Genomic DNA, 24,959 nt, shown 5'->3' with positions numbered 1-24,959 from the left:
CCCTAAAATGGGGGTCATAGAGCTTTCCAGTTGGTGAACACATCTATGTGCCAGGAGGGTGGCATACCCTAGGGCCACAGTGACAGAAACTTCCTCACTTAGGACCCTTCTTGACTTCTCTGTATGTGTCTTTTCTTTTCTTTTTTTTTTTTTTTAAAGAGAGAGTGAGAGAGGGGAGAGAGAGAGAGAGAGAGAGAGAGAATTTTTAATATTTATTTTTTAGTTCTCGGCGGACACAACATCTTTGTTGGTATGTGGTGCTGAGGATCGAACCCGGGCCGCACGCATGCCAGGCGAGCGCGCTACCGCTTGAGCCACATCCCCAGCCCTGTATGTGTCTTTTCATCAGGCTGTTTATCTCTATCCAGTACCATATTCTTTAATATCAGTAATCATAGTATTTATGTAGGTTCTGTGAACCATTCTACCAAATTATTAAATACAAGAAGAGGGTCATGGGAACCTCACCTATATAGCTGGTTGGCAAGAAGCATAGCTCAAAATCTAGAGTTTAGAATTGTTGTCTGAAGCAGGGGGCAGCCTTGTGGGACAGAGCCCTCAACATGGGGGTCCCATAACAATTCTAAAGGGATGGTGTCAGAGTTCAGTTTAGTTGTGGAAAACTCAACTGTGTTCACCAAAAAATAATGGGTTGCTGGTGGGGAGAAGTCCCTTCATACTTTGGTTCTAGGAATGTTGGGTGTTGAGTAGTGAGTGTGACAGGAAACTCAGTTTGTATTTTTCTATGTTCCTAAGAATAAGTTGTTGGATTATATAGTAATCCTATAGTTAACCATTTGAGAAACTGCCTGACTTTGACCCAAAGTGACTTCACCATTTCATTCCTACCAGCATCTTTACCAACATTGATTATCCATCCCCCCCTCCCTACACACACACACACACACACACGTGTGACTCTCTCTTATCATAGTCATCCAAATGGGCATGGTCTCATTGTGGTAAGCTTCAGTTTTCTTAATTATATACAATTGGAGCATGCACTACTGCCAAAGTGAGTTTCCAATATAATTTAATAACAATGACAACAGTTCTCCAACAGTAATTACATTTTTATTCATAAGCATCATTTTATCTTACAGTACTTCAAGCCCTTTAACTAAAACCAGGAAAATAAAATTAATATAAATATAATGTTAAAATTAGTTGAAGCTGTTATATCAAATAACTATATTTGGGTAGATCATACATCATAGGAAGGTATTGCTCCTAGTTCTGAAGGCTTGGGAGTTCAACATCAAAGACTGGAACAGTCAGGGTCTGGTGAGGGCCTGATTCCTGGTTCATAGATTGTGTCTTTTAGCTGTATTCTCATATGGCACTTGATTTTGTTCATAAGGGTGGTACCAACAGACAAAGTCAACTTGCAGAGGCCCTACCTTGTTAAGACCATCACACTGGGGCTAGGATTCCAACATATTCATTTGGGAAAATACAAACATTCAGTCCATGACAATATCCAAGTAGTAACTTAAAAGGAGGGGGGAAAAAAAACCCCAAACACACCAGCAACCATTTTCTTGCTTTTAGTCTCTCTGAAGAATAAATGCTTTGCTTATTAGTAATAATAGCCTATCAAAGATTGTATATATTTAGCATATTTGAACTATGCAGTGTCTTCTAGGTAAATTTCATATTGATTCTAAACTCAGTTCTTTTCTCAACCAAATTTTAAAAATATGATTTGTATCTAGAGGAATCCTGAAGATGATATTATTACGTCTCACACAGTAATAAAACATAGACTCCACACCATATTTTATTTATTTATTCATTGTAAATGTGGTTCTGGGAATCGAACCCAATGCCTCACACATGTTAGGCAAGCGCTCTACCCCTGAGCCACAATCCCAGCCCTCCACACCATACTTTTAAAGTTGTTTGAAAAAAGGCCAATAATAAATTGAGTATAGGGTTGGGGTTGTGGCTCAGTGGTAGAGTGCTTGCCTGGAATGTGTGAGGCCCTGGGTTCAATCCTCAGCACTGCATATAATTAACTAACTAAATAAATAAATAAATGAATAAATAAAAGATCCATTGACAACTAAAAAAAATTTTTTTTAAATGAATATATACTTATGGAAAAAAGTTATTAGCTTTTCACCACTACACCTGAGGATTTCAACAGATAGATTCAACATTTAAAACTCCCTTTCAGTTTCTACTCAAACTACTGTGACTGGTACAGCATATAGACTGTCAGAATTCTGTTTTTGAACTAATTTCTCCATTTGGTAAATGAGATCTTCAATCCAAACTTATTTAGTGATATTTATTAAACTTTCTATATTGAAAGACTTACCATTTACATTCTTCATCTATAAAATTACATTTAGAAACCTTGCCTCTTCAAGATGACTCAGTATTCTATTTATGTCGAGATTAGATTTTAATTTCATTTTTAAATTTTTTTTTACCTTTTTATTATTGGGGGGGGTTGCTGAGGATTGACTCAGGGGCACTTGACCACTGAGCTACATCCCCAGCCCTATTTTAATTTACTTAGAGACAGGGTCTCACCAAATCGCTAAGTACCTCGCTTTTTCTGAGGCTGGCTTTGAACTTGCAATTCTCCTGCCTTAGTCTCACAAGCTGCTGGGATTACAGGCATGTGCCATTGTGCGAGCCAGATTTTAATTGCATTTCAAATGAAAAAAACAAGTACTTTTAAGGATACACATAACTTTGCTTCCTTCTTCCTACTCCTGAAGGAGTGAAAAAAATCAAGAGTCATACACTAGAATCTTTCCCCTAGAATCCTCTGTGGTCATGTCAGTGACAGTCTTCATGCTGTGATTGAAGGAGGTTCTGTGTCTTCCTCTTCCTCTGGTAAACCTGTCTGAGCACTTGAGAAATGCCAGTGGTTGTCATACATAGACAGCATCAACGACCACACTGGGGCATGGTAGTATTTGAATGGAGTTGGCCTGCTAACTCTAAGCTCCATTTTAATTCTAAGCATCTCTGGTTCTATTTCTATAGAACACCAGGAAATGTGCCTGCATGTCTGTTTACACATAGTCAGACAAAATGTTTCTGTAAGCACTTTTCAAAATATGCATGCAGTGTTGTTTGTATACTTCAAGTTATCAGTAGAAATTTAGCCTACTTGTCTGAGACACCAGTGTTGGTTACAGAGGGTCCTCCTGGGCTAAGCAGCCTGGATTTGAAATAAAGGTGAGGTTAACTCTTCTCAAGAATTGAGATTTATGTAATTGAATGCATCATCTGTTGGTTATTTAAGCCCCAGCTTAAATAAATTCTCATTATAGAGAATGCAGCTCATCAGAGAGAACCCAAATAGAGGTTGAGCTGTGTGTTCTATATCACAAAGGGACATTTATCCTCTCTGGAGGCTGTCTATTGGTAACGGTTCCCCAGGATTTGTGGCTTGAGGGCTTCTGGGAAAAATTACTTTTAATAGAAATAATACTATATTTTATTTGCAGTGCTTTCAGTTTCAGAAGATTTAATAGCAAATTGGTTCTCATCATGAGAGTAAACTTAAATGCATTTTCAGATTTAAATAAGACATGCAGAAATAACAATCTAAGGGAAGAAAATCACTAATGAAGAAGGGAAATGAGTGGAGTCATGTTTAACCTGCAGAGAACCTTAGAAAGGGCTTCACTACAGCTGACCAACTTGATCCTTCTTCCTCTCAGGGGCAGGTCCTCAAGTCTCTCAGTGCCTGGGCTTGCCCAGCTGTGTGAAGAGGACTGGAGGCATTGGTCAGGAAATGCCACGAGGTTGTTTTCACTTGGGAAAGATTGATCTACCGTTCTTCTTATGAGTGACACACAGCCCTGAGCATCAGCTGTTGGTTTCTTCTTTTTTTGGAGGCTTATGCCACTTTCAACTTTCAACTTCTTTCCCCTATTTGGTGTATACCTAGCTGTGTGTGTGTGTGTGTGTGTGTGTGTGTGTGTGTGTGTGTGTGTGTGTACATGTGCACACATACACATACATATGCAGAGCTTGGTATATAGGTTTAAAAAGTTAGACTTTAAATGCAAATCATTAATTTATGTTTGCTGTAAAAAGTTAAAAATAAAATATTTAGGTGCTGGGAACAGCAGATACTGCAGAAGCATCTGATTAATGAATGAAAGTCACTTTACCTCCTGCATCTTCCCTGGGATATTCTTTTCGGTGTTTTCCCCATGACTGCTGATCTATGGTGTGGGGAACTTTCCTGACTCCAGGACTGCTCTCTGAACCCCTGAGTAGGAGTAAAGGCAAATGAAAGCTTGGAATTTGAAGCTACATGTTTTGACTGAGCTCTCAGCACATCTAGTATTAGCTCTGTGGCCTTTGCAGGTTATTAAATTCTCTAGTCCTATGTTGTTATTATTATTGTTATTGACTATAAAATAGCAATAATAAAAACACCTTTTCTGATTAGTTTTCAGGCAAGTGTGAAGGTTTAAAATCTTTCAAACCCCCCCCCACCAACCCATTATCAGTAATTCTTATTCAACTGTACAGATTTGTATGTCTAACGCATAAAGGCAAATACCCTGCCATTCCTACTTAGTTGTCCCTTCCTTTTCAGGTCTGTTATTGCTTACTTCCTACTCTGTCCTAAGGTCCTGCTCTTTTTGCCAGTCATTTTTATGTTACACCCTGGCTGGCTGTCTTTCTTGACATCTCTTCCTGACCCCTGTCCTTGGTCTGGATCCTTTGTCCAGGAGTCCTAGTGTCTCTTTTGGTATTGGGATCACTCCTTCCTTTACTCTTTATCCTTCGCTATAGAGGTGGTACTTAAAAAACAGCAAATTCATATTTTCAAAAAGGCCAATCAGTTTCCCCAAGTCTCTACTGCCCAGATTCCTTCTTTCCTCCTAGTTCTCCCACCCCAGATATAGAGGGATCCACCCTTGGAGAGTCTGCTCCAGTTCATAGTCCACTAATATCATGTGCAGGTGTATCACCAGGCCACTGGCATCCAGATAGGCTTTCAGCAGCTCAAACTTTTTCTTGTACTCTGTGAAGGTATAGTCCTTGGAGAAGCTCATGACCAAGTCCCTCACCACCTGGAGCTGCCAGATGTCACCACAGTGGGAAAATACTTCCTTTAACCTGTCTTTTAGGTCTGCAAGTTTAACCTTGCCACAAACGGGGTGATGGTGGGGGGTTCTCTTGTGATGTCTTTACTGGGGGGGGGATATTACTCCAGCATGGCCTGCCACACCTGTGGTGGTGTGGGTCTTCATCAGTGCTATCAATGCTGCTGGCTTTAAAAAGCAGCTCATACTCCCTGGTGATGCCATCCAGTTGTTCATGTTCTTAGTATGCTTGGGCTTGCAGAGATGCACCAAGTTATGCAGATAGATGCCCAAGAGCTTTCATTTTCTGATCTATGTATGCAGTGAGAATGTATACATAGATATGAGGTGTCCCCTAAAGCTCATGTGTGAAACAATACAAGAAGTTTCAGAGGTGAAATGATTGGGTTCTGAGAGCCTTAATGTTATGGTTTGGATGTGAGATGTTCCCCAAAATCTCACCTCTGAGACAATGCAAGAAAGTTCAGAGAAGAAATGATTGGGTTGTGAGAGCCTTAACCCAATCAGTGAATTAATGGGATTAACTGAGTGGTAACTGGAGGAGTTAGGGCATTGGGGGCATGGCTTTGGGATATATATTTGTATCTGGTGAGTGGAGTCTCTCTCTGCTTACTGATAATCAGGTGAGCTACTTCTGTCTGCCACACTCTTCTGCTATGATGTTCTGCCTTACCTTGAGCTCCGAGGAATGGAGCCAACCTTCTATGGATTAAGACCTCTGAAACTGTGAACCTTCAAATAAACTTCTCTTCTACAGTTGTTCTGGTTCAGTCCTTTTATTCACAGCAGCAAAAAAGCTGACTAAAACACTTAACCTTATCAGTAGATTAATTCACAGATATGGATTAACTGGGCTGTAAATGTGGGCAGGTAGAGAGAGTGTGGCTGGGGGAGGTAAGGTCATTGGGTACTTACCTTTAGGGTTCACATTTTATCCCTGGTCAGCTGAGCTCTCTGTGCTTCCTCATCATGCCCTGAGCTGCTTTCTTCCACCACACCCTTCTGCCATGATATTATGCCTTACTTTGGGCCCAGAGCTATGGAGCTGTTGGTCTATGGACTGAGATTTCTGAAACTGAGCCAAAATAAACTTTTCCTGTTCTTGTCATGTCTTTTGGTCACAGTGAGGCAAAAACTGACTAAAAAACCTTCCCATAGGCTGCATTCACTAATCTTGTACTTGGCGCCAGTTCATGACTCCTTCATTTACTTCTGCTCACAGCCTGTTCAGGAAGTAGAGGATTCCTCTAAGTCTGCTAATATTTTTCAAGGTCATGAGTCTTGAAACCCCTGATTCTCTTTTCCTGAGTCTTCTGGATGATTTAGAGTGTGAAGCATATTTTTCTCTCAGTTCCTTACCTACAAATTTTATTAGTTTTCAAAATGTCCCTTAGGGAAATTAAGCTGAGTGGAAAGCAACAATACAAATTCACCAAACTTCATTCACTAATTAAATCTGTCAGGTCCCCTTATTTAGTGTAAGGTCACTGCTTCTCTTGTGGAATTTGGACTAAGATTATTCCTCCTAGGATACTAATTCATAATTCTTTTAGATACATAATGACCAGCACTCTCAAGTTTACAAGTAGGAACATGTACAATAAAAATCTTACATTACAGCTGGAGTGTTTTTTTTTTTTTAAATCTGGTTCATGAAACGAACTGAGAAGACAAAAATATTCTTGTTGCAAGTTTTATTATGTGTAATCATTTTCTTCAAACCTCTCTTAGTTATTTCTGTTCCAACCTCTTTTCAACTCAAAATATTTACAGACTTTCTACCATCCATCCTCAATACTATGTGGAGACACAATGCTAATGAGCAAGTACCACTCATACTTGGCTTCTTTAAATTGAAGTATATCGAATTGTTCATATTAGCGGGGGCATATTGTGTGGGGAAACTTAGGGCAAACTAGCTAGGAAAGTAGGTCTGTAGCCACCCCTCCCCTGCATCACCAGCAGCCATCCAGGTGTGATTTGCGGTTCCTGTCTGCACTTCCCTACTTACCACTAGGAGCGCCAGCGGCACACTGGAAGCACCGGCCCAGAGCTGCCTGGACCGCGCGGCTCCGCAGGCGTTGGGGGCGAGGAACGCCTGGTGGCGGTTGGGTGGGTGCGGCTGCAGGTTCCACCTCCGCGCCGCGTCAGGCTGCGCGGGCTGGAGAAAGAGGAAAGAAAGGCGCGCGCCAGGAGATCTGGGCACGGAGCGAGATATTGAGTGTGGGGTGGGGAAGCCCCAGAGAGTGTAGACATGGACCCTGTGGCTGGAGCCTTGCTCAAGATGCTAGCTCTTTTGTCTGCGCAGACCTGCAGCAAAGTGGTGGCGGGGAATACTTGTGAGTACAGTAGAGCTTTTAAAACTTATATTGATAACTTAGAAATTGTGTTGTTAGGGTTAACAAATGTAACACTGGCTTGTTTCTGAAAACGAAGCGTTAAAAATATCTCCAAGTCCCGCCGGTAAGATAGGATGGTTTAAAATTGTTTTCCCTCTTGTCGCATCTAAAATATACGAAGCATGTTTTGACTTTTGTGGCCCCAGACCTAGGCTGCTTTTTTGCATATTCTTTGAGTAAGCGCAAGTTCTTGTAAAACCTAAAATTAGCATGAGGATATTTAGAGATGAGATGAGGCGAGCGAACTGAGAGGAGCTTGCAAGTGCCATCACTGATGCAGTTTCATTATAAGTGCGTTTTGTAAGAACTATGTAAGAAAGAGAAACAACTGCTGAACTGGTTCTGTCCTGCATAGCGTATATCCTTGCAGTTGGCGCTTTGTGGGGTGGGGCGGACCAGAGAACTCTGGTGCTGCATTGGTAGGCACAGCAGCAGGGTACCTAGATTTCGTGGCATGTTCTGGGAGACTTCCAGCTCCTCTCCTGAGAGGGCTTTTGCTTAGCGGAAAAATGTTTTGCCATTCAGGTTTTAAACGTTCAAGTGCTTGTATTTTGTGATTTGTTCTGCTTCTAATTTTGAGGGGTTCAGTTTGCTAGCCAGATAGATTCAGCAGACCTCAAGGCATTTTAATCTGACGATTAAAAAACAAAGTTTAAAAAGTTTAAGGATCTCCATGACAGGCTTTTCTTTACCTGAGGATTTTTTTTTCTAAAAAATATTTCACTTTTTAGTTACAGTTGGACACAATACCTTTATTTTATTTACTTATAATTATATGGTGCTGAGAATCGAACCCAGGGCCTCGCAAGTGCTAGGGGAGTGTTCAACCGCTGAGCCACACCCCCAGCCCCTTACCTGAGGAATTTTTTAAGTCTCTCATGTCCTTCACTCCCTTCTGCCATACCTCCTCTTTTTTTTTTTTTTTTTTTAAATCGAGTTGTGGGCAGGAGGACAAATTAATGTGACTTTCAAGAAAGTGCTGGTAGGCATGTTCAGAATTGACCTTGCTGCCATGTATCCAGATTTAGCTTTGTCATCACGGGAAAGTTTAGCCTGAAGGGAAAAGCATTGCAAAGTTACCCTTCCACCATTCATTTAGGGCCATAGTGTAGGTGAGTCTCTGCAACAAATGAACATGCAAATGCCAACCTGCATTTCAGACACAATTTTAACTTAGCTTTGTGTAACCACCTCCATGAATTAATTCAAACGGGGCATTTACATAAAACCCAATCATTAAGGTCCTTCAAGAAAGCTTTGTCATTTTGCTAAGAGATTTAAAAATAACCAGACTAATTAATTGTTTGTAGAAACAAATTGTCAGATAATTCCACCCACAGTCACTGAAGTACAATTAAAAATAAGTCACTGGAGGTCACTATAACTTGGAGTAAATGTGGCTTCAGAAACCATTGCCATGAGAGGAGCAGAGGACTTTGCTGCCTTTCCTGTTTCCTTAGTTTTAATTGTGTGATATTGACATTGTTAGTTGTTTTACTCTTTCTTTGTTTTTCATTGGTATTGCATTTCCTGGAATCCAAGAGGGTGCCCCCTCTGACACTGAGCATTCTTGCTAAGGAGTCACAAGTGCAGGTGCTCTGTGGGGAGGGGCAGTACATCTGCCTGTAGTGAATGTATTTCTAAGCTCAGCTCCCTGTGGCTCTCTGGCTGACTCTGTAAATATCAACACTAGCTTTCATGTATCACCCTCTTTTTATTTTGTTGTATTTAGTACTCAAATTAATGTTAAAAAATAAATTTATATTGCCACGGACATTTTAGATAATAAGGTCAATCTGTTGATGGTTCTTCAAATGTCAAGATTCTATTTAAATGGCTTGTGGCTTTAAAGGTTCACAGAGTCTAGAAAAAGTCATTTGATAATTCCTTAGGGCTCCCATTCTGATAGTATGACTTGTGGGAGTAGAAATAATGGAGAATAAATATTATTAACCTCATTAGACAAGCTAATTAGATAAGCTAATATTTCTTTGTTTTCTGATTATTTGGGAAGTATTTGTGTGTGTGTGTGTGTGTGTGTATAAGTAAGGTACTTAAAACATGTATTTGAAATCTGTTATTATCAAGTCATGATAGAGAGTTTATTCTCATGTCTGTACCATCTTATGAGATATTACATTAAATTAGTTAATTAATATTGCCGTACTGGGGATTGAACACCAGACACTTTACCACTGAGCTATATCCCCAGCCCTTTTTATTTTTTTGTTTTGAGATGAGGTCTCTCTAAGTTGATTAGCATCTTGCTAATTTGCTGAGGCTGGCCTCTTGTGTGTGAGAAATTTTAAAGAGGAGTTTGCTAGCAGTGTGGGATTTCAGGTTCTAATACAAAGCCATGGACCTCAGTGTTGCTCAACAGTTTTGCTGGCTAACCTTCATTTTCCTAAGAAGTGCTTTGAAAACTTAAATAATCCTTTCCTATAGACTTTATGACTAAACTGAAATATTTTTAAGCACCAACACAAAAGAAATGAGAAGTGCACATAAACCTAAAAAAATGCGTAGGTCTTCTTCGCACACAGACTGAATGTCATTTTTCCTTCATTCATAGATGATTCTCAGGAGGAAACCATTCTTCCTTATGGGTCAGCTTGCAATGAGGTTTGGTCATGAGAGCATTTCTTCCAGAACAGGACTTGCTGGAAGTTGTGCTCACAGAGATCATTCACATTTTGACATGATCTTTTTAAAATTTTTCCCTTAGTTGTAGATAGACACAATACCTTTATTTTATTTATTTATTTTTATGTGATGCTGAGGATTGAACACAGTGACTCACATTTGTTAGGCAAGCACTGTACCAACTGAACTACACCCCTAGTTCCAACATGATCTTTTTAATCAGCAGGAAATTTTGAGTCAGGAGAATTGTGCACAGAGAATAAAATGTTTCTAGATAGCCTGTACCATTGGCTTGTGCTTTACTTTTTCCTTCCCCCCTTACTCCCCCCTCCCCTTTCTCTCTCTTTTCTTTTCCTCTACATTTTCTCTGTCCCTGAGGAAAACCAAGTTGCATGGACTGCAACCTATAGTCTATGACATAGGATCTGATATTTTAAAAAACACATAAGCAACTGCTTGGGCTGCCTTCTAAAACTCTTTTAGTCAAGATGAGAGTGTTTTATGTGGAACTGTTCTCTTGAAGGGAACTCCAGGGGAAATTTGAACACAGATTCTGAGTTATAGAGTCCTGTTTTCTGTATAAGCAGTTGTCATTTCCTTTACTTCCTACTGGGAGGCACAAATGGAGAAAAAAGGTAGCTTTCTGTTTTATCATTTTTCCCTGTGAATCTATCATTTCTTTATTAATTTTGGCACATTTTGGAGGACGAAGAGGGAGAATAATAAAATGTCCACATTTTGATTATTTGTCCAGTGCTTGAAAGCTGTCTCATGGATTGTGACTTTGAAGAATAGGGTTTACCCTTCCCCTATGTAGCAACTACACAGTTGGAAGCTAACTCACAGCTGGATCATTGGCTCCAAGTAGGTAAGTACAAGCTCTATGGGACAACTGCTGTGCCTCCACTACTGCAAGGAGGATTGAAGTAAATGTTAGCAATTTCATTCCTTGATGGCAATATTTGATAAGTGACCACACATCCAGATTCAGGGAGTCAATTCAGTGGTAGGTCTGACTTGGAATCTGCACACCTATAATTTTTCTCCAGAAGCTTCCATTTGCTTTCTTCCCCAGTCAAAAGTGCCCTTCATATTCCAAGAAAAAAATTTCTGGCTCATTACAGTTGGACATATACTCTGAGTTACTCTTTTAAGAGTAATAATGTTTGTTTTCATCTATTGATGTCTTCCCTCCTCCCCATTAAGTCCAGAAAACTGGTCATGGAAATGTCCCTGCCCATAACTGTGGGTGCAGACCAAGTCTATTCTGTTGGCCAACATGGGAAGGAAACCCATGATGTTCAAGTAATACTGAGCATTTGACCTGAGGAATAACCATATTGATACCTTGATTTGAAGATTTGTACCCTTTCTTCATTGAAGCCTTGGGTCTCTTCTGTAGAAAGCATTACTTTATATTATCTTTGGTGACAGTGTATTAATATGATAAGTTCTTGCACTATATTACTAGTTTCAAGTATAAATATCCAGTGTCACATAATAGGCAACTGTAGTGTTTAAGTAAGTTATTTTTACCTGAGAACATGATCAACCTTAAATACTTGTGTAAATCATGGTCATGCAGAATGGAGGCACAGAAAAATCTCCCATTGCTAGGAGTATAATGTCATGAACATTTATTTACATAAATATCTAATAGTGTCATTGTCATATGTGTCTTCTGTAAGACTGTACTTTCAGAAGTTATCTCATTTAGTGGACATGGAATTGTTTGTTCTTATCTGGTAAATGCTGTCAACATTCTTTATTATCAAAGGAACATTTTCAATCTCAAGTAATGTCATGTGCTAAGAGGATCAACATAGTCTATAAAGAAATTATTGCCTTGGCTAATAGGGACTAAGCTTCTGTTGATGTTTGAACTGAGGCAGGCTCTTGCCTCTGTAGTATGCTTAATGTTTGTTTAGAGTGAGTCTCATCTGTCCGGTGCTCAACCTGGTGTATGTAGGAAGGCTTCCTGTGAATGGGAAGCCATGCATTTGGGCAAATGGCTCTGGACACAGGTATCAGTGTTTTTATGTGCATTTGAACTTGGAGTTTTTTAAAAAGAACTTTTGATAAACTAGTAAGAAGATCCTTATTCATAGTATGCGAATGTATTTTCCAGAAATGTGAAGGCTAGAGTGTGTGTGCATACTTACAGAAAACAAAATAATTTTCTCTAATAAAAGTCCATGTGACTGCTCAGCCCAGAGCATCAGGTGAGGAGTGAGCCAGGTTTGGTGGGGGTCTTAAGATTGTGGAATTGTAGGAGAATCTTTAAGCAAAAGCAAATAAAATGACCACAAGCACACATTCTCAGTGCCTCTACCATGCCTGAATGGTGTAAGGAGGAAAACTCAAGCTTCATGGGCCTCAGGAAAATCTTCTTTTCTGTGTGGATTGTTTGGGAAAAGGGAGAGCAAATCACTCCAAAATACCTAATAAAGGACAGAAAACTCTCCTTGAATGAGTAAATGTTATGGTGAATTTTCCCCTTTAAATCAAAAGCAGTTTGAATATAAAAGTGTAAAATAGCTTAAACAATTTGGTAGTAATTGATCCAGGGTTTAGCTGTAGCCTCAGGTTTCTAAATAACAAAGATGAAATGAACTTTAGGATATTCCCCCTCACTAATTTTTTTTAGAAGTTTTGAAGGGTTATTTCAACACAAAAAGTTCTTTAGTGTGTCTTCTAAATTTTACCTATTTCTACCTGCCTCTGGGACCCACTGATAAGCCAATTGCCTTAGGCCTCTGCTATTGGTATCGAATAACTTCTTAAAAGCTGCATTATACATCTCTGCATATTTCTGAAAGGCATAAAACCAAATATAATATGTTTCTTTAAAATATAGATATGTATTTTTCCTAGTTTGAATTCTAAAGCATATGCTTTAATTTTTTTTTTTTAAATCATGTTAAGAAAAATTCTGTATCACTGTAAATACTGTCAAAGAGTGTTTTAGGGTGACCTCTCAGTCTTCTACAAGGGCATTGTTTAATAGGTGTCTATGATTGCTTAATTATCTAGGAGAATGCTCCCACAGCATGCTTACTTGTTTACTATTTGATTATAATTGAGACACTGAGATGTTACCTGCTAAATTGATGAGTGCATTGTTTCAGGTATGAAAGATAACTATAAAGATATTAGTGCCCTAGGATAATAATTAGTTTTTATGTAATCTATCAATCTCTTTCTTTCATCCTCTAAAAAATGCCTGTAAAAGTCCAGTTTCTCAAAATGCTCTTCCCTAATCATTCATTAATGAGCTTACAAACCTTTCTCTATTTGCTTAAGAGTCAAACACTTTGCTTAAGTGTTTTTAACTCTGAAAGCAGTAGTCTGATGTAGGCATTGCATATCATTGTGTGATCCTCACAGTGCTTAGTTCAGTTGTCCTTTTATACTGTATGTCTTTCTTGTCCATTAGAACTTTTAATCTTCAATAAGGGAATAGGGAGCTGGCTGGAAAAGAGATAAAAATATTATTAGGTTCCAAATAATGGGTATTTTCAACATATTAGAATGAATACTAATAGAAGCATAAAACATTTGGCTTTAAAAATTGTTACTATTAAAAAAATTGTTACTATTTGTATTGGTGTATTATAACTATAATAGTGGAATTCCTTATGCCATATTTATATATGCACATATCATAATTTGATCAGTATCATTCCCAATATTTTCTCCTCCTTTCCTCCCTCCTTCATCCACTTACTGTATTCTACGGTTTTCTCATTATTATTTTAAATTAGTGCATCATAATTGTACATATGAGTGAGATTCATGGTGACTTATTCACAGAGGGACATAATTAATTTGTTAGACTCTGTTCCCTGGGACTTCCCCATGCCCTCTTTTGCTCTCTCCCTCTCCAATTCTTTCCTCTACCCTATTGGTCTCCCTTCTGTTTTCATGAGATCTCATTTTTATTCCTTTTTTAACCCCCTCTCTAGCTTCTATATATGAGAGAGAATATTTTACCCTTGACTTTCTGAGTTTGGTTTATTTCATTTAACACAGAGTTCTCCGTTTCAGCCATTAACTAACAAATGACATTATTTCATTCTTCTTTATGACTGAGTAAAACTCCATTGTGTATGTATACCATATTGTATTCATTCATTCATCTGTTGATGAGCTCTTGGGCTGATTCTGCAACTTGAACTAAATCAGTGTACTGTAGTGTTATGTGAATGAATATCAATGATTATAGCAAGTGCAATTCACAAAAACATTTAGCATTTTAATTAGCTTAAAATTAGAAACTACATACTTATTATATGCTCATTAATAGCACAGCAATAAAAAATTTACTCCAAGATTGTAAATCACAAAGTGGGAAAAAATGTATACTATCTCTTATCTGTGCTGTAGCTTTCATTAAACTCTTCCTGTTTACTCTTTAGGATAAGATATGCTTGTGCATATAAGATGTGCATGGAGGCAGCATCAGTGTCATTTATATCTAACTCATGAATAGAAACTTGGATAGTTTAGTTTTTAACTAACAAACAACATTTTTGTATTTATTTTGGGAGAATATTATGATAGTAGATAAATTTATGAAACTTGCTTAATTTTTTTAGGATGTAGCTTTTTTTGGGTATGTGTTGCTTGTGGTTCCATCATCTGACTTAGTGGATATATTCTCTGTAGAAGGAAATTGTAATGCCATGTGATTCTTGGGCTGGTGGACAGTGGACTCTATCTTAATTTCCATAGCCCTGGAACTCTGGCTGAGGCTTAAATATTCTTTGTAATGTCCCATTACTTGGTGTGCTCAAGACACAAGAAAATTTCTCTGACTTGTGAGCAAGCCATGGAATCACTGGTTGGAGTCCTGCAGTGATCACCTGCTGCCTGAAGGCTTAGAGCAGGTTCTGCCTGCAGGACTCAGACTTACAGTCATTTGTTATGTTAACACCTAAAATCCTTGGCAGCCTGAGAACTTGTTAAAGTTAAATTGAATACAGTATTTCTGGGAGTGGTGAATTGATAGGCAAAGTGGTAAAATTATCACTATTGTCAACAGAAATTAACTAGGGGAGAATTCAAGATAAAAGGGGAGGCTCATAGCTCATTGGTTAGTCCAAGCAGCACAAATAAAACAGTAAAAAACTGAGAACTTTAGAGACCATTCATTTGGGGGCAGTGACACAGTGTCCAGGTGAAGGCTACCAAGCTTAGCTGTGGCCCTTTCAGGAATTTTCAGGGCCAGTGTGCCACCTAACAGTCAGCAAATGGCTTTCAGGCTGGGTTCTGAGTTCAGATTCAGTTAACTAGTGGGATCCATCTTGGGGATTCTGCTATGTGCCTGTGCACCTGTGTGTCCTGAGGAGCTCATGGGTGGAGAATGCTGTGGAGGGAATCACTGCAGTCACTACAGGGAGATCAGGTGGAATCTTGTTGGGTTCAGGAAGATTGTTAGTTCTCAGTATATATTTGCTGAGGAAGTAAAAATGTGACTGATTCTCTCTCCTAAAATATTTAGTAAAATCCCAAGATCTGGCTTTTCTTGTCTCAGCTGTGTTGTGTGTTCTTACCCCAAGTTTGTGACTAGAGGGTGTGGGCTTGTAACTGCTCAGAAGTGGGGCCAGAAACTGATTTGTAATTTGAACCTTGACCAGGTGCTCACCTGAATCACCTTGTCAATAAATCAAAATGCACTAATTCTGTAGCTAATTAGTTAAGCATCTATTATTAAAAAGTTTATATGGCAGACGGTTGGTTGTGTGTCTGCCCCTCATGTTTAATGTAAACTTTTTGAAAAATGGAACTACATTTCTTTTTGTGGAAGTCTGCAGATAGTACTTCTTACCAGGTACCTGAAGAAATTAGTACAGTCATGTGCCCATAATGATGTTTTGGTTGGTGATGAGCATATATGCTTGTCCCAAAAGATTTTATTTGAACTGAAATATTGCTACTGTGCACTATTTTACTGTACTTTTTCTGTTTAGATAAACAATCATTGTGTTAAAATTGACCACATATTCAGTACAGTAACATGCTGTATAGGTGTGCATCCTAGGAGCAATGGCCTATATATACCATATGGCTTAGGTGTGTGGTGGTCTAAGCAAACTAGGTTTGTGTAAATGCACTCTATGATCTTTACACAATGTTGAAATCACCTAATGTCTCTCAGAATGTGTCCCTGTCATTACGTGATGCATGACAGATCCTTAAATATGCTCCTTTGAATAGCCCCTGGACACATGGGCTACTTGTTATCTGACTGGTATTTCTAAAGTCTTCGAAAGAAAATGTGGTGCCTGGTCACCAGCGCTCACAATAGAAATATATGCGCTAAATGCATAAGAAAACAAACTACTTCACAGGAGGGCCCATAGAAATAACAAACTACAGGATGACATCAAAATGAATGTAGTTGTTGGAAATAGATTTAGAATGCCAAATGTCTATAGAAATAGAAGAAAGGAAAAAAGAACAGAATAAGTAACTTATTTCTTTCAGTTTCCTTCATATAAAGAAACAGTCTTTACATGAAAACGATCAAGCAGAGTTGAAAAAGAAGAGTATGTAGACACGAAAAAGTGAATTATTGACATAAAGAATTTAGTGAATTCTGAAACAGCAGATTAGACATAGGTGGATAAAGACTCAGCCAATTGGAAGACAGATCTGAAATAAATAACTGGCATACACAGAGAGACAAAGAAAAGGAAAATATGAAAAATGGGTTAAAGGGCAGAGTGGTGAGTGACAAGATCCATGCATGTGACCTGGGTTCTGCAGGAGGAGGAAAGACTTAACAGATGATCTATGGGAATTCTCCTAATTCAAGCAGGTCACCAACCTTGTGAGTCAGGAAGACTTTGAAATGTGTAGGAATAAAAAGAAAATAGTGCACACCACCAACATCACCATATGGGAATTGTCCAACACCAGAAGTAGAAGTTGTAGAAAGCAGCCAGGGGTAGGAATAACTAACAACATTGAGACCCATGAGCTCTCAGAGTTCTAAGAGGGGATAAACACCAAGGATTATAGACTTAGCTTTCAAGAGTGGTGGGGACATAGTCATTTGCAGAAAAGTAAAATCTTTTAAGACTTCAGAGGATGCAAGACCACCAACCCATCACTAAGGAAGTGCTAGTGGATGGGGGTGGGGCAGGAAAGGAAGCAATTATAGAGGCAGGTGTGAGTAGTTAGAATCCAGCAGCTGTTACATAAATGATGCTCCTGAAAGTCTAATTGCAATGTCGAAACAATAGTAAAGGTGTATGCACAACATCTGTGTGCAGTTGGTGGAATTAAAGGAAAGAAGACAAATCTAAGTGAACAACTGGAAATAAATGTAGAAAGATAGTCAGAATTAAAGCATTCATGCTTCTTACATTATTGGTGAAGGGAGGTGAAATTTGTTTATTTTTATCCTTTAACTGTTAGGCAGAATCAGCATAAAATTTCAAGGAGGATCACTGAATAGAAGTGTGTGTGTGTGTGTGTGTGTGTGTGTGTGTGTGTGTGTATGTGTATGTAAATATATATATATATATATATATAATGAAAATAACTGGTTAAGATGGGTGAGGAGGTGCACACCTGTAATCCCAGCGGCTCAGGAGGCTGAGGCAGGAGGATCAAGAGTTCAAAGCCAGCCTCAACAACTTAGTGAGGCCCGAAGCAACTCTTTGAGACCCTGTCTCCAAATAAAATACAAAAAGGACTGGGAATGTGGCTCAGTGTGGTTAAGCACCCTTGGGTTTAATTCCCAGTATCAAAAAAAAAAAAAAAAAAAAAGAAAAAAGAAAAGAACTGGTTAAAATGGACATGTAGGAAACAATTAAAAAGAAAGGATAAGAATACAGAAGATTTTAATAAACTGTTTAAACTGTTTCCCAGTTTGATATATATAACAATTGATAAATATTATGCAGCCTCAATTACTTATGAAATATTTGCATCTATCCGTGTCCATAAAGTCAGTTCCATAAATTTCAGAGAATTAGTAACATTAAAGTCATAGAGAAGCTTCATGAAGCTGGTAAAAGATAAAAAAAAAAAACAAACAAAAAAAACCCAACAACAAAAGCACACCTAGAAACATCAAGGTCACATTTTCAACCACCAAAGATAGTGATATAAATCTATTTGCTGTGGAGGAATGAGAACTAGTTTGCCTTTAGCAGAGCAATGATACAAGAAGCAAAAAGAAATGCAAAAACAGTACATAGTAAGGGAAGAGAACTTCGTAATTTATTAAGACCCCATGAGCTGGGGGCTTGACTCAGTAGTAAGATCATTTACCTGGCATGCATAAAGCCTTGGGTTTGATCCCCTGCACCACAGTAATGAAAACCAAAAAAAAAAAAAAAAAAAACATAATGTCACTGAAGGGAGTCTGAGGAGATCCTGAAAAGGGAGACCTTAACTCAGGATGACTGGATCCTTGACAAACTTTGCAGAAAAGAATTTCAAAACATGTCAAAGAGAGGGAGGAGCAGAGATTTTTCAGGAAAGCAACAAATTCATATTTCAGGGAGAATTCGGCTGTCAAGGGAGTGAGATGCACCATTTCGGGACTCAGGCTCTTGTCTTTGCATGGGGTGGCATGGGAAGGTATGTGAGGTGTGGCTGTCTTAGGATCTTTATATTGTCTCCTCTATCTGATCAATATATAACATTTGAAATGTGTGAATTTCTTAAAATATTGAATCTCCCTTTGCTTAATCTATTCTAAAAGGCACTTTTCATAAGTGAGTGAATTTTCTGGAACCCTGAGATTTGTAGATTTCTTAGAAACTTTGGAGTGACAGTTCTGGGGAAAAAAATCTGGCTTGGGAAGTAACAGGCCTGGGAGGAAAACTGACCCAGAGAGTGAAGGTATGAGGAAATTTATCACAAGGCTTTGAGTTTAAAGTAGTCTCACTTTTCTTCCTTTGTCTCCTTTCTACCTTTTATTTCTTCTATCTCAATAAGATATTATTCAGAAATACATACTACCTACTCACTACCCATAAACTTAGTGGAAAAAAAAAGGAAGGACGTGTTTCACAAAGAAGAGACAATCCAAAGAAAATGTAGTGGAAAAAACTCTAATCCATAGCAGGCAAAGCAAATTAATAAAACATGGTAAAATTTGATAAGGTCTAAATTAGTAGATATTTAACAGTTATCTGAAAAATCTCAGTTGTTATAAAAGGGACTGAGATCATTACATGGGGAAGATAAGGAGGAGAATGTTCTTATTTATGTTCTTTGGGAACACAGTGGATTTTAACCTTAAACATTTGTTAAAAAAAAAAATTGAGATTTGGTTTTGTGTAAGAAATGCTCAGTAGAAAATAAGTGTGATATTTTGCATGCTGTTAATAATGAGACTTGTTTCCTATTTAGGAAAAAAGTCATGTTTTGTTTCAATGAGTGCTTGTTGGTTCATTTACTGTTCTATATAAGAATATCTTCCCCTAAACCCAGAAATTATGTGCATGGTGTAGACTGGGTGGATGAGATCATTAAACATGTGAGGGTTTCCCAGTCTACTTTTTTCTTTCATTTTTGAATTGGTGGTAGGTAACTACAGATTGAACCCAGGAGTGTTTAACCACTGAGGGACATCCCCAGCCATTTTTATTTTTATTTTTATTTTTGTTTTTTAGTTTTGAAGCAGAGTTGCTGAGGCCCAGCCTCCCAGAGCTGCTGGGATTACAGCTCTGCACCACCATTCATGGCCTATAATCTACTTTCTATGGGGCCTGACCCCAGGGAGGCTTACCTGTGGTGGCTAGGTGATCCCTGGGTGGATCCATGGGGTATATTTAATTTATGCTTCTACCAGTGTATTTAATTATGTTTCTACCAGTCCTACCAGTGTATTTAAGAAGTTTCAACAATTACTATTGCTGGTAAACACTTTTTTTTTTTCTGTGAGCAATTTAAATATTTGAATTAATTCTAATATTTTAAAAAATGGAATGAAACACCAAGTTAAAAAAAATCATACATTTTTCCATAAAAAAACTGCAGTCTCTTGAGGTTAGCAGATTTGTCAATATTTATACACTAATTTTAAATTTTCTGCTTTAGTAATGCTTATAGGGTATAGATTTAGATTTAGATTTATAAAAGAAAAGTGTTACTCAGACAAAGGGACATTTCTGCTGGTATACCCTGACAGATTTTAAAATTGGAGGAAAAAACATACAAATTTATTAAGGTGCAAAAAGAGAAAACCACAGCAAGGGGGGGGGGAGGAGGGATCACTGCTTAACAGAATTCACAAAAATATACACCCTTTTATTGCAGGTGGGCATCCCACAGCCAGCCAGGGTGTTTTGTGATGCAGATGGGGTTTTTTATCTGGGTAGGTTTTAGAATCCCAATCTCTTCCTGCTATGTTTAGAGCCTTCTTAGGCAGAAAGGAGGTGGGGGACATAAAATGGAAAAACCATTGTGCACATCTGCTATTTACTAATGTAGATGGATACTTTTCTTTTACAAAAGAACCACCTTTCAGAGTCATCCCTGTGATCACAGAGCCTGGAGTTTTTCTGAATATCCAATTTGAAATAGGCCAAAGGAATGTGTTTGGGGTGGGATATATTACTCTCTTGCAGGGTCACTAAATATATCCTGTGAATTTTTTTTTTTTTCTTTCAGTGTTGTGCTAAACCCAGGGCCTATCCCATTCATTTGCCCACTGAGTTATACCCCAGACCTGAATTTTTAAAATCTACTTGTTACTGAGTTAAAACATTCAAATTTTTTGATATGAATATTAAAGAACAACATAGTAAATGTTTGAGAAACAAAAAAAACAAACACCTTTTCTAGGTAAATTTTCTTAAGAAATGATTAGTTGCACCATGTGATGAAAACATAAAACAGATAATTTATTTTTATAAATGTATCTAAAGAACTAAAATCTGAGAATGTATTGCATTATTCAGTATTAATTTAATTTAATGTTTATTTGGTATATAAACATACACATAAACATATGCTCCTTAAACATGAGTGCTTCAATTATTGGAACAATAGTAGGCTATACTTTTTAATAAACATGAACAATTAAAGGAAATTATTATTTAATGGAAATTTTTTAGACATAAACTCAAGTTTTTTAATGAGTTGTTAATATTTAAATACAAATAATTTTAGGTAAATGTTACCTTAAAGAGCAATGCTTTAATATAATTTTACTCAGTGACTAATGAATTAAACCAGAAAAGATTCCCTAATAAATTAGATGTGTTAAAGCTTTCAGTGTCACCTGACTCTAGATTTTGTAATATAAAATAAAAATGCTCCTTTTTTCCTGTCTATTTTTTTATTCATTCCTTGAACACTTCAAAGAAATTACTGTACCTTTTGTTGGAAAAGAATTCCCCTCCCCATGAGGCTGAGGTAAACTACTTGCCTGTCATGCATGAGGCCCTTGCTTCAAAGCCCAGCACCACAAAAATAAATAAATAAAAAGTTCTGTCCCTGACTTAATGGGGACAAGGGGTATTTTATGGAGATTTGTTTTTATAAATACTTTTACTTGGTATGGATTGATTGTACTTGCTATAGGCAGGTGACCTAAAAGCATACCACAGCCTCAGATTCTGCTTTTACTTCCTTTGAAGAGAGTGGCCACCAAGACAGCCCCCAGGAAAACCAAATATCTCCTGAGAAATCAGAGCATGCCCAGGCCAAGTCCTGCCCAGGCTCATCTCCTGAGAGGGGAGCCAGTTCTCCAGGGGCTTGCTGAGATTTTGCAGCCAACTATCCCTGGTTTTCTTTCTCAAAAAAAAAAAAAAAAAAAAAAAAAAAAGAAGGAAGGAGGGAGTGAGGGAAAAACAAGCAAAAAAGAACATATACAGTATATATAATAGTGTATATCAATAGAATATATATTGTAGTCAGGAAAGCTTTTGGAATCTCACTGTTAATTGTCTTTGCAATGGCATTTCATTCTGCTTTCCTATTTTATCATAAATTGCTCTTTAGCTTTGGAATTTTGAGGGGAGGTACAAGGGAATGAACTCAGGGGCACCCGACTGCTGAGCATATCCCCAGCCTTATTTTTTGTATTTTATTTAGATACAGGATCTCACTGAGTTGTTTAGTACCTCGCTTTTTGCTGAGGCTTGTTTTGAACTCCTGATCCTCCTATCTCAGCCTCCTGAGCCGCTGGGATTACAGGTGTGTGTCACTGTGACCTGCTAGCTTTGGAAATTTTTAATGTTTCTTTAAATTATTCTCAAATTGCAAATATTCAAATTGCCAAATTGCTGGGGGCCATTACCAAGTAGGAATGACGCATCGAAATTTCCTTGCCAAGCGTACCCCATGCTGCTTAGAGGACATTCGATGGGACATTGCATACATGCTTTAATAAGGTGACCTTGCTCAAGGACCAAGGCGGATCCGGGTTTAGAGCTGATCAGGTTTGAGGAAGTAACTGGCTCCTTGAGTTTAAGGCGTTGCCAGTTTAAGATAATGGGTTTTAGGGAAGTTGGAGATTGAAGATTATTGCTGGGATTAGGGTGTTCCTGCTGCTTGTTCCCATTGAGTTCTCGTGAGATTAAAATAGGCTTTGGAGATAGCCTCGTGGAGTAGGTGAATTGTGCGGGAGAGGGCAGAACTCGATTGTCCCTGGACCTGTGTGGAGGCGGTGTGAGAGCGGGAATAAAGAATTGCTGTTTGAACCTACAAAGGTGTGTGGTGGCTCGTGATTCTGGTGCCCCCCAAGACATCGGCACCAAATTATTTTTTTCTAAGACAGTGAAAAATATTCTCTTGCAGCCTAAGTCTTGTCCTGAAAATACAACAGATGTTATTATATTTATGAATCCAATGTGATAGCACAGTTATTAAATTTTTGTAAGTTTTTAAAGTCATTGGGATTTTCAGAAGAAACATTTTTTCTAAATAGAAGTGATTATCTGAACTTTCATGTTATTCCTAGGGTTTAAAAAATTGTGCAGCAAGTTTTGATTATTCTACAGCAATATAATAGAGAGCTAATTAGTAATTTTGTCTTCAGTTTTCCATGGTGAAAAAGTTTTTACTCAAGATGTAAAAATTTTGTAAAAAGTTACAAAGTAAGTTCTTTATTCACTCAAAAAAGTAATTAATGTAAACAAATGTATGGACAAAAATTAAAATTACATATTTGATTGCTTTGTGATTATTTTAATAATTTGAATAAAGAATTTGAGAATTTTATAGAATTCTACAAAAGTCACAAACCATTTGATTTTAAAATAATAGATTTCACCCCTTGAAATGATATTAAAGAGTTGGTTAAACATTAATATTTAAGAGTTACATAGCAAGGCAGTTCTCTTGCTAGCAAGCTATGGATAGTTAAAATCTTTTGAAACTGAGCATTAAGAGCAAGATCATTACTAATATGAGTCAACAGCCTAACATTCCAGTGTGACTTCTCAAGCACTAGCTTGGGCTTTGGGATTTTATGTTGTCTTTACACTGCCCCGCTGTCCAGTGGTGATGTCACCCTCAACCACAGAGCACACTGTAGATGCCAGGACTACCCCTGTGCAAATGCATTGTAGGGCACATCTCTACACACTCCAGGAATTCATCACTGCAGAGATGTGGGGGCTGTTGACCTGAATCTGTGCATTTCCTTCTTTGGAGTTCATAGTCTGACTGCCTTGAGTGCAAAAACACCATATACCATATCCTAAGTGCTCTGGTTTGATAGGGTTCAGAATAAGCTGCAGTTAGGAAATCAGAATTTCAGTTGAGGAGGTGAGGAATTGTTAGTTTTTAAATGCCCAGGGGATTTATATTTATTTTCAAGTTTGAGAACTGTTGCTGTACATGCAGGGTTCCCAGATCAATGAAAGTGTTAGACAAGCCAGAGGGCCCTGGGAGAGATTGAGCAAGGGCAGCCTTAGGACCTTCCCACCCTTAGCCAGAAGGTCTCTTGAATTCTGACTTGAAGAGATGGAAAAGGTGTATGGAAAAGGGTGTCTGAGAAATTACAGCTCTACCTGTTTCTATGAATTTTACTCCATAGAATGATGCAATTTTGACAAATCTGGAGATATTACTTTCTCGTAATGCAAAAATTCCCTAAATGTTCAATTTGTGGATTCCTTCTGAAAACTATTCCTCATTATGGTGGGTTGTTGAATTTTACTTACATGTTTATTTAAATAGAGCCAGGAGTGTGTTTGGAAATGAGTGCTGCATGGGGCAATCTCTCCTGGTAGCCAGAGAGAAGCCCTTTCCTCAGTCTGTTCTCTCGACTTCTGCTGTCATTTACCCACTCAATACCCACCTGAAAAATTTAGACTTCCCATGGTTCTCCTCTTATTATGAATTGGTTCTTTTTTTTAAATTCTTTTTTGATACTGGAGATTGAACCCAGGGGTACTTAAACACTGAGTCACATCCCCAGCGCTTTTCATTTTTTGAAACAGGATCTTGCTAAGTTGCTGAGGGCTTCATTAATTTGCTGAGGCTGGCCTCAGAACTTGTGAGCCTCCTGCCTCGGCCTACTGAGTCACTGGAATTACAGGTGTGGAGCATCAAGTTGGGCTGATGAATTGGTTCTTTAAATATTTTGAGCTCAATATAGGTCTGGGTGGAAATAACAGATATGAAGATTTTAGAAAGTTGTATAAGAGCTTTCCAACTTTCCACTCAAATGTCTACTGTGTGCCAGGAAGTATGATAAAAGCTAAGGAAGTAAAGATAAATACTGGTTCTTTACAAAAATGTGCCGAGCCTTTAAGATAGATGTGACAATTTATTTAAGGGTTATGAGTTTAGAACCACCCTGATGGTTTAGAATCAGTTTCTTTTGCCACATGCATGTTTTTTCAGT

At 38.1% G+C, this 24,959-nt stretch overlaps 1 protein-coding gene and 1 pseudogene across 2 annotated transcripts in view; one reads left to right on the top strand and one right to left on the bottom strand.

Annotated features, from left to right (window-relative positions):
* Positions 1 to 4,839: 4,839 nt before the first annotated feature.
* On the bottom strand, positions 4,840 to 5,306 carry LOC101976021 (U11/U12 small nuclear ribonucleoprotein 35 kDa protein-like; annotated as a pseudogene).
* Positions 5,307 to 7,134: 1,828 nt separating this feature from the next.
* Positions 7,135 to 24,959, top strand: part of LOC101975743 (contactin-associated protein-like 3) — a 203,046-nt gene continuing 185,221 nt past the window's right edge. Inside the window, exon 1 of one of the 2 annotated variants that reach the window (XM_078030403.1) lies at positions 7,135 to 7,429. In XM_078030403.1, the coding sequence (XP_077886529.1) occupies positions 7,345 to 7,429 (85 nt within the window). In that variant the 5' untranslated portion in view covers positions 7,135 to 7,344. The remainder of the gene's footprint in view (positions 7,430 to 24,959) is intronic. The other variant, XM_021719995.3, reaches the window with a different exon arrangement.

Source organism: Ictidomys tridecemlineatus, chromosome 13 (assembly GCF_052094955.1).
Source record: "Ictidomys tridecemlineatus isolate mIctTri1 chromosome 13, mIctTri1.hap1, whole genome shotgun sequence".
NCBI lineage: Eukaryota > Metazoa > Chordata > Mammalia > Rodentia > Sciuridae > Ictidomys > Ictidomys tridecemlineatus.
Note: the sequence above shows the minus strand (reverse complement) of the source record. Positions and strands in the feature narration are given on the sequence as shown.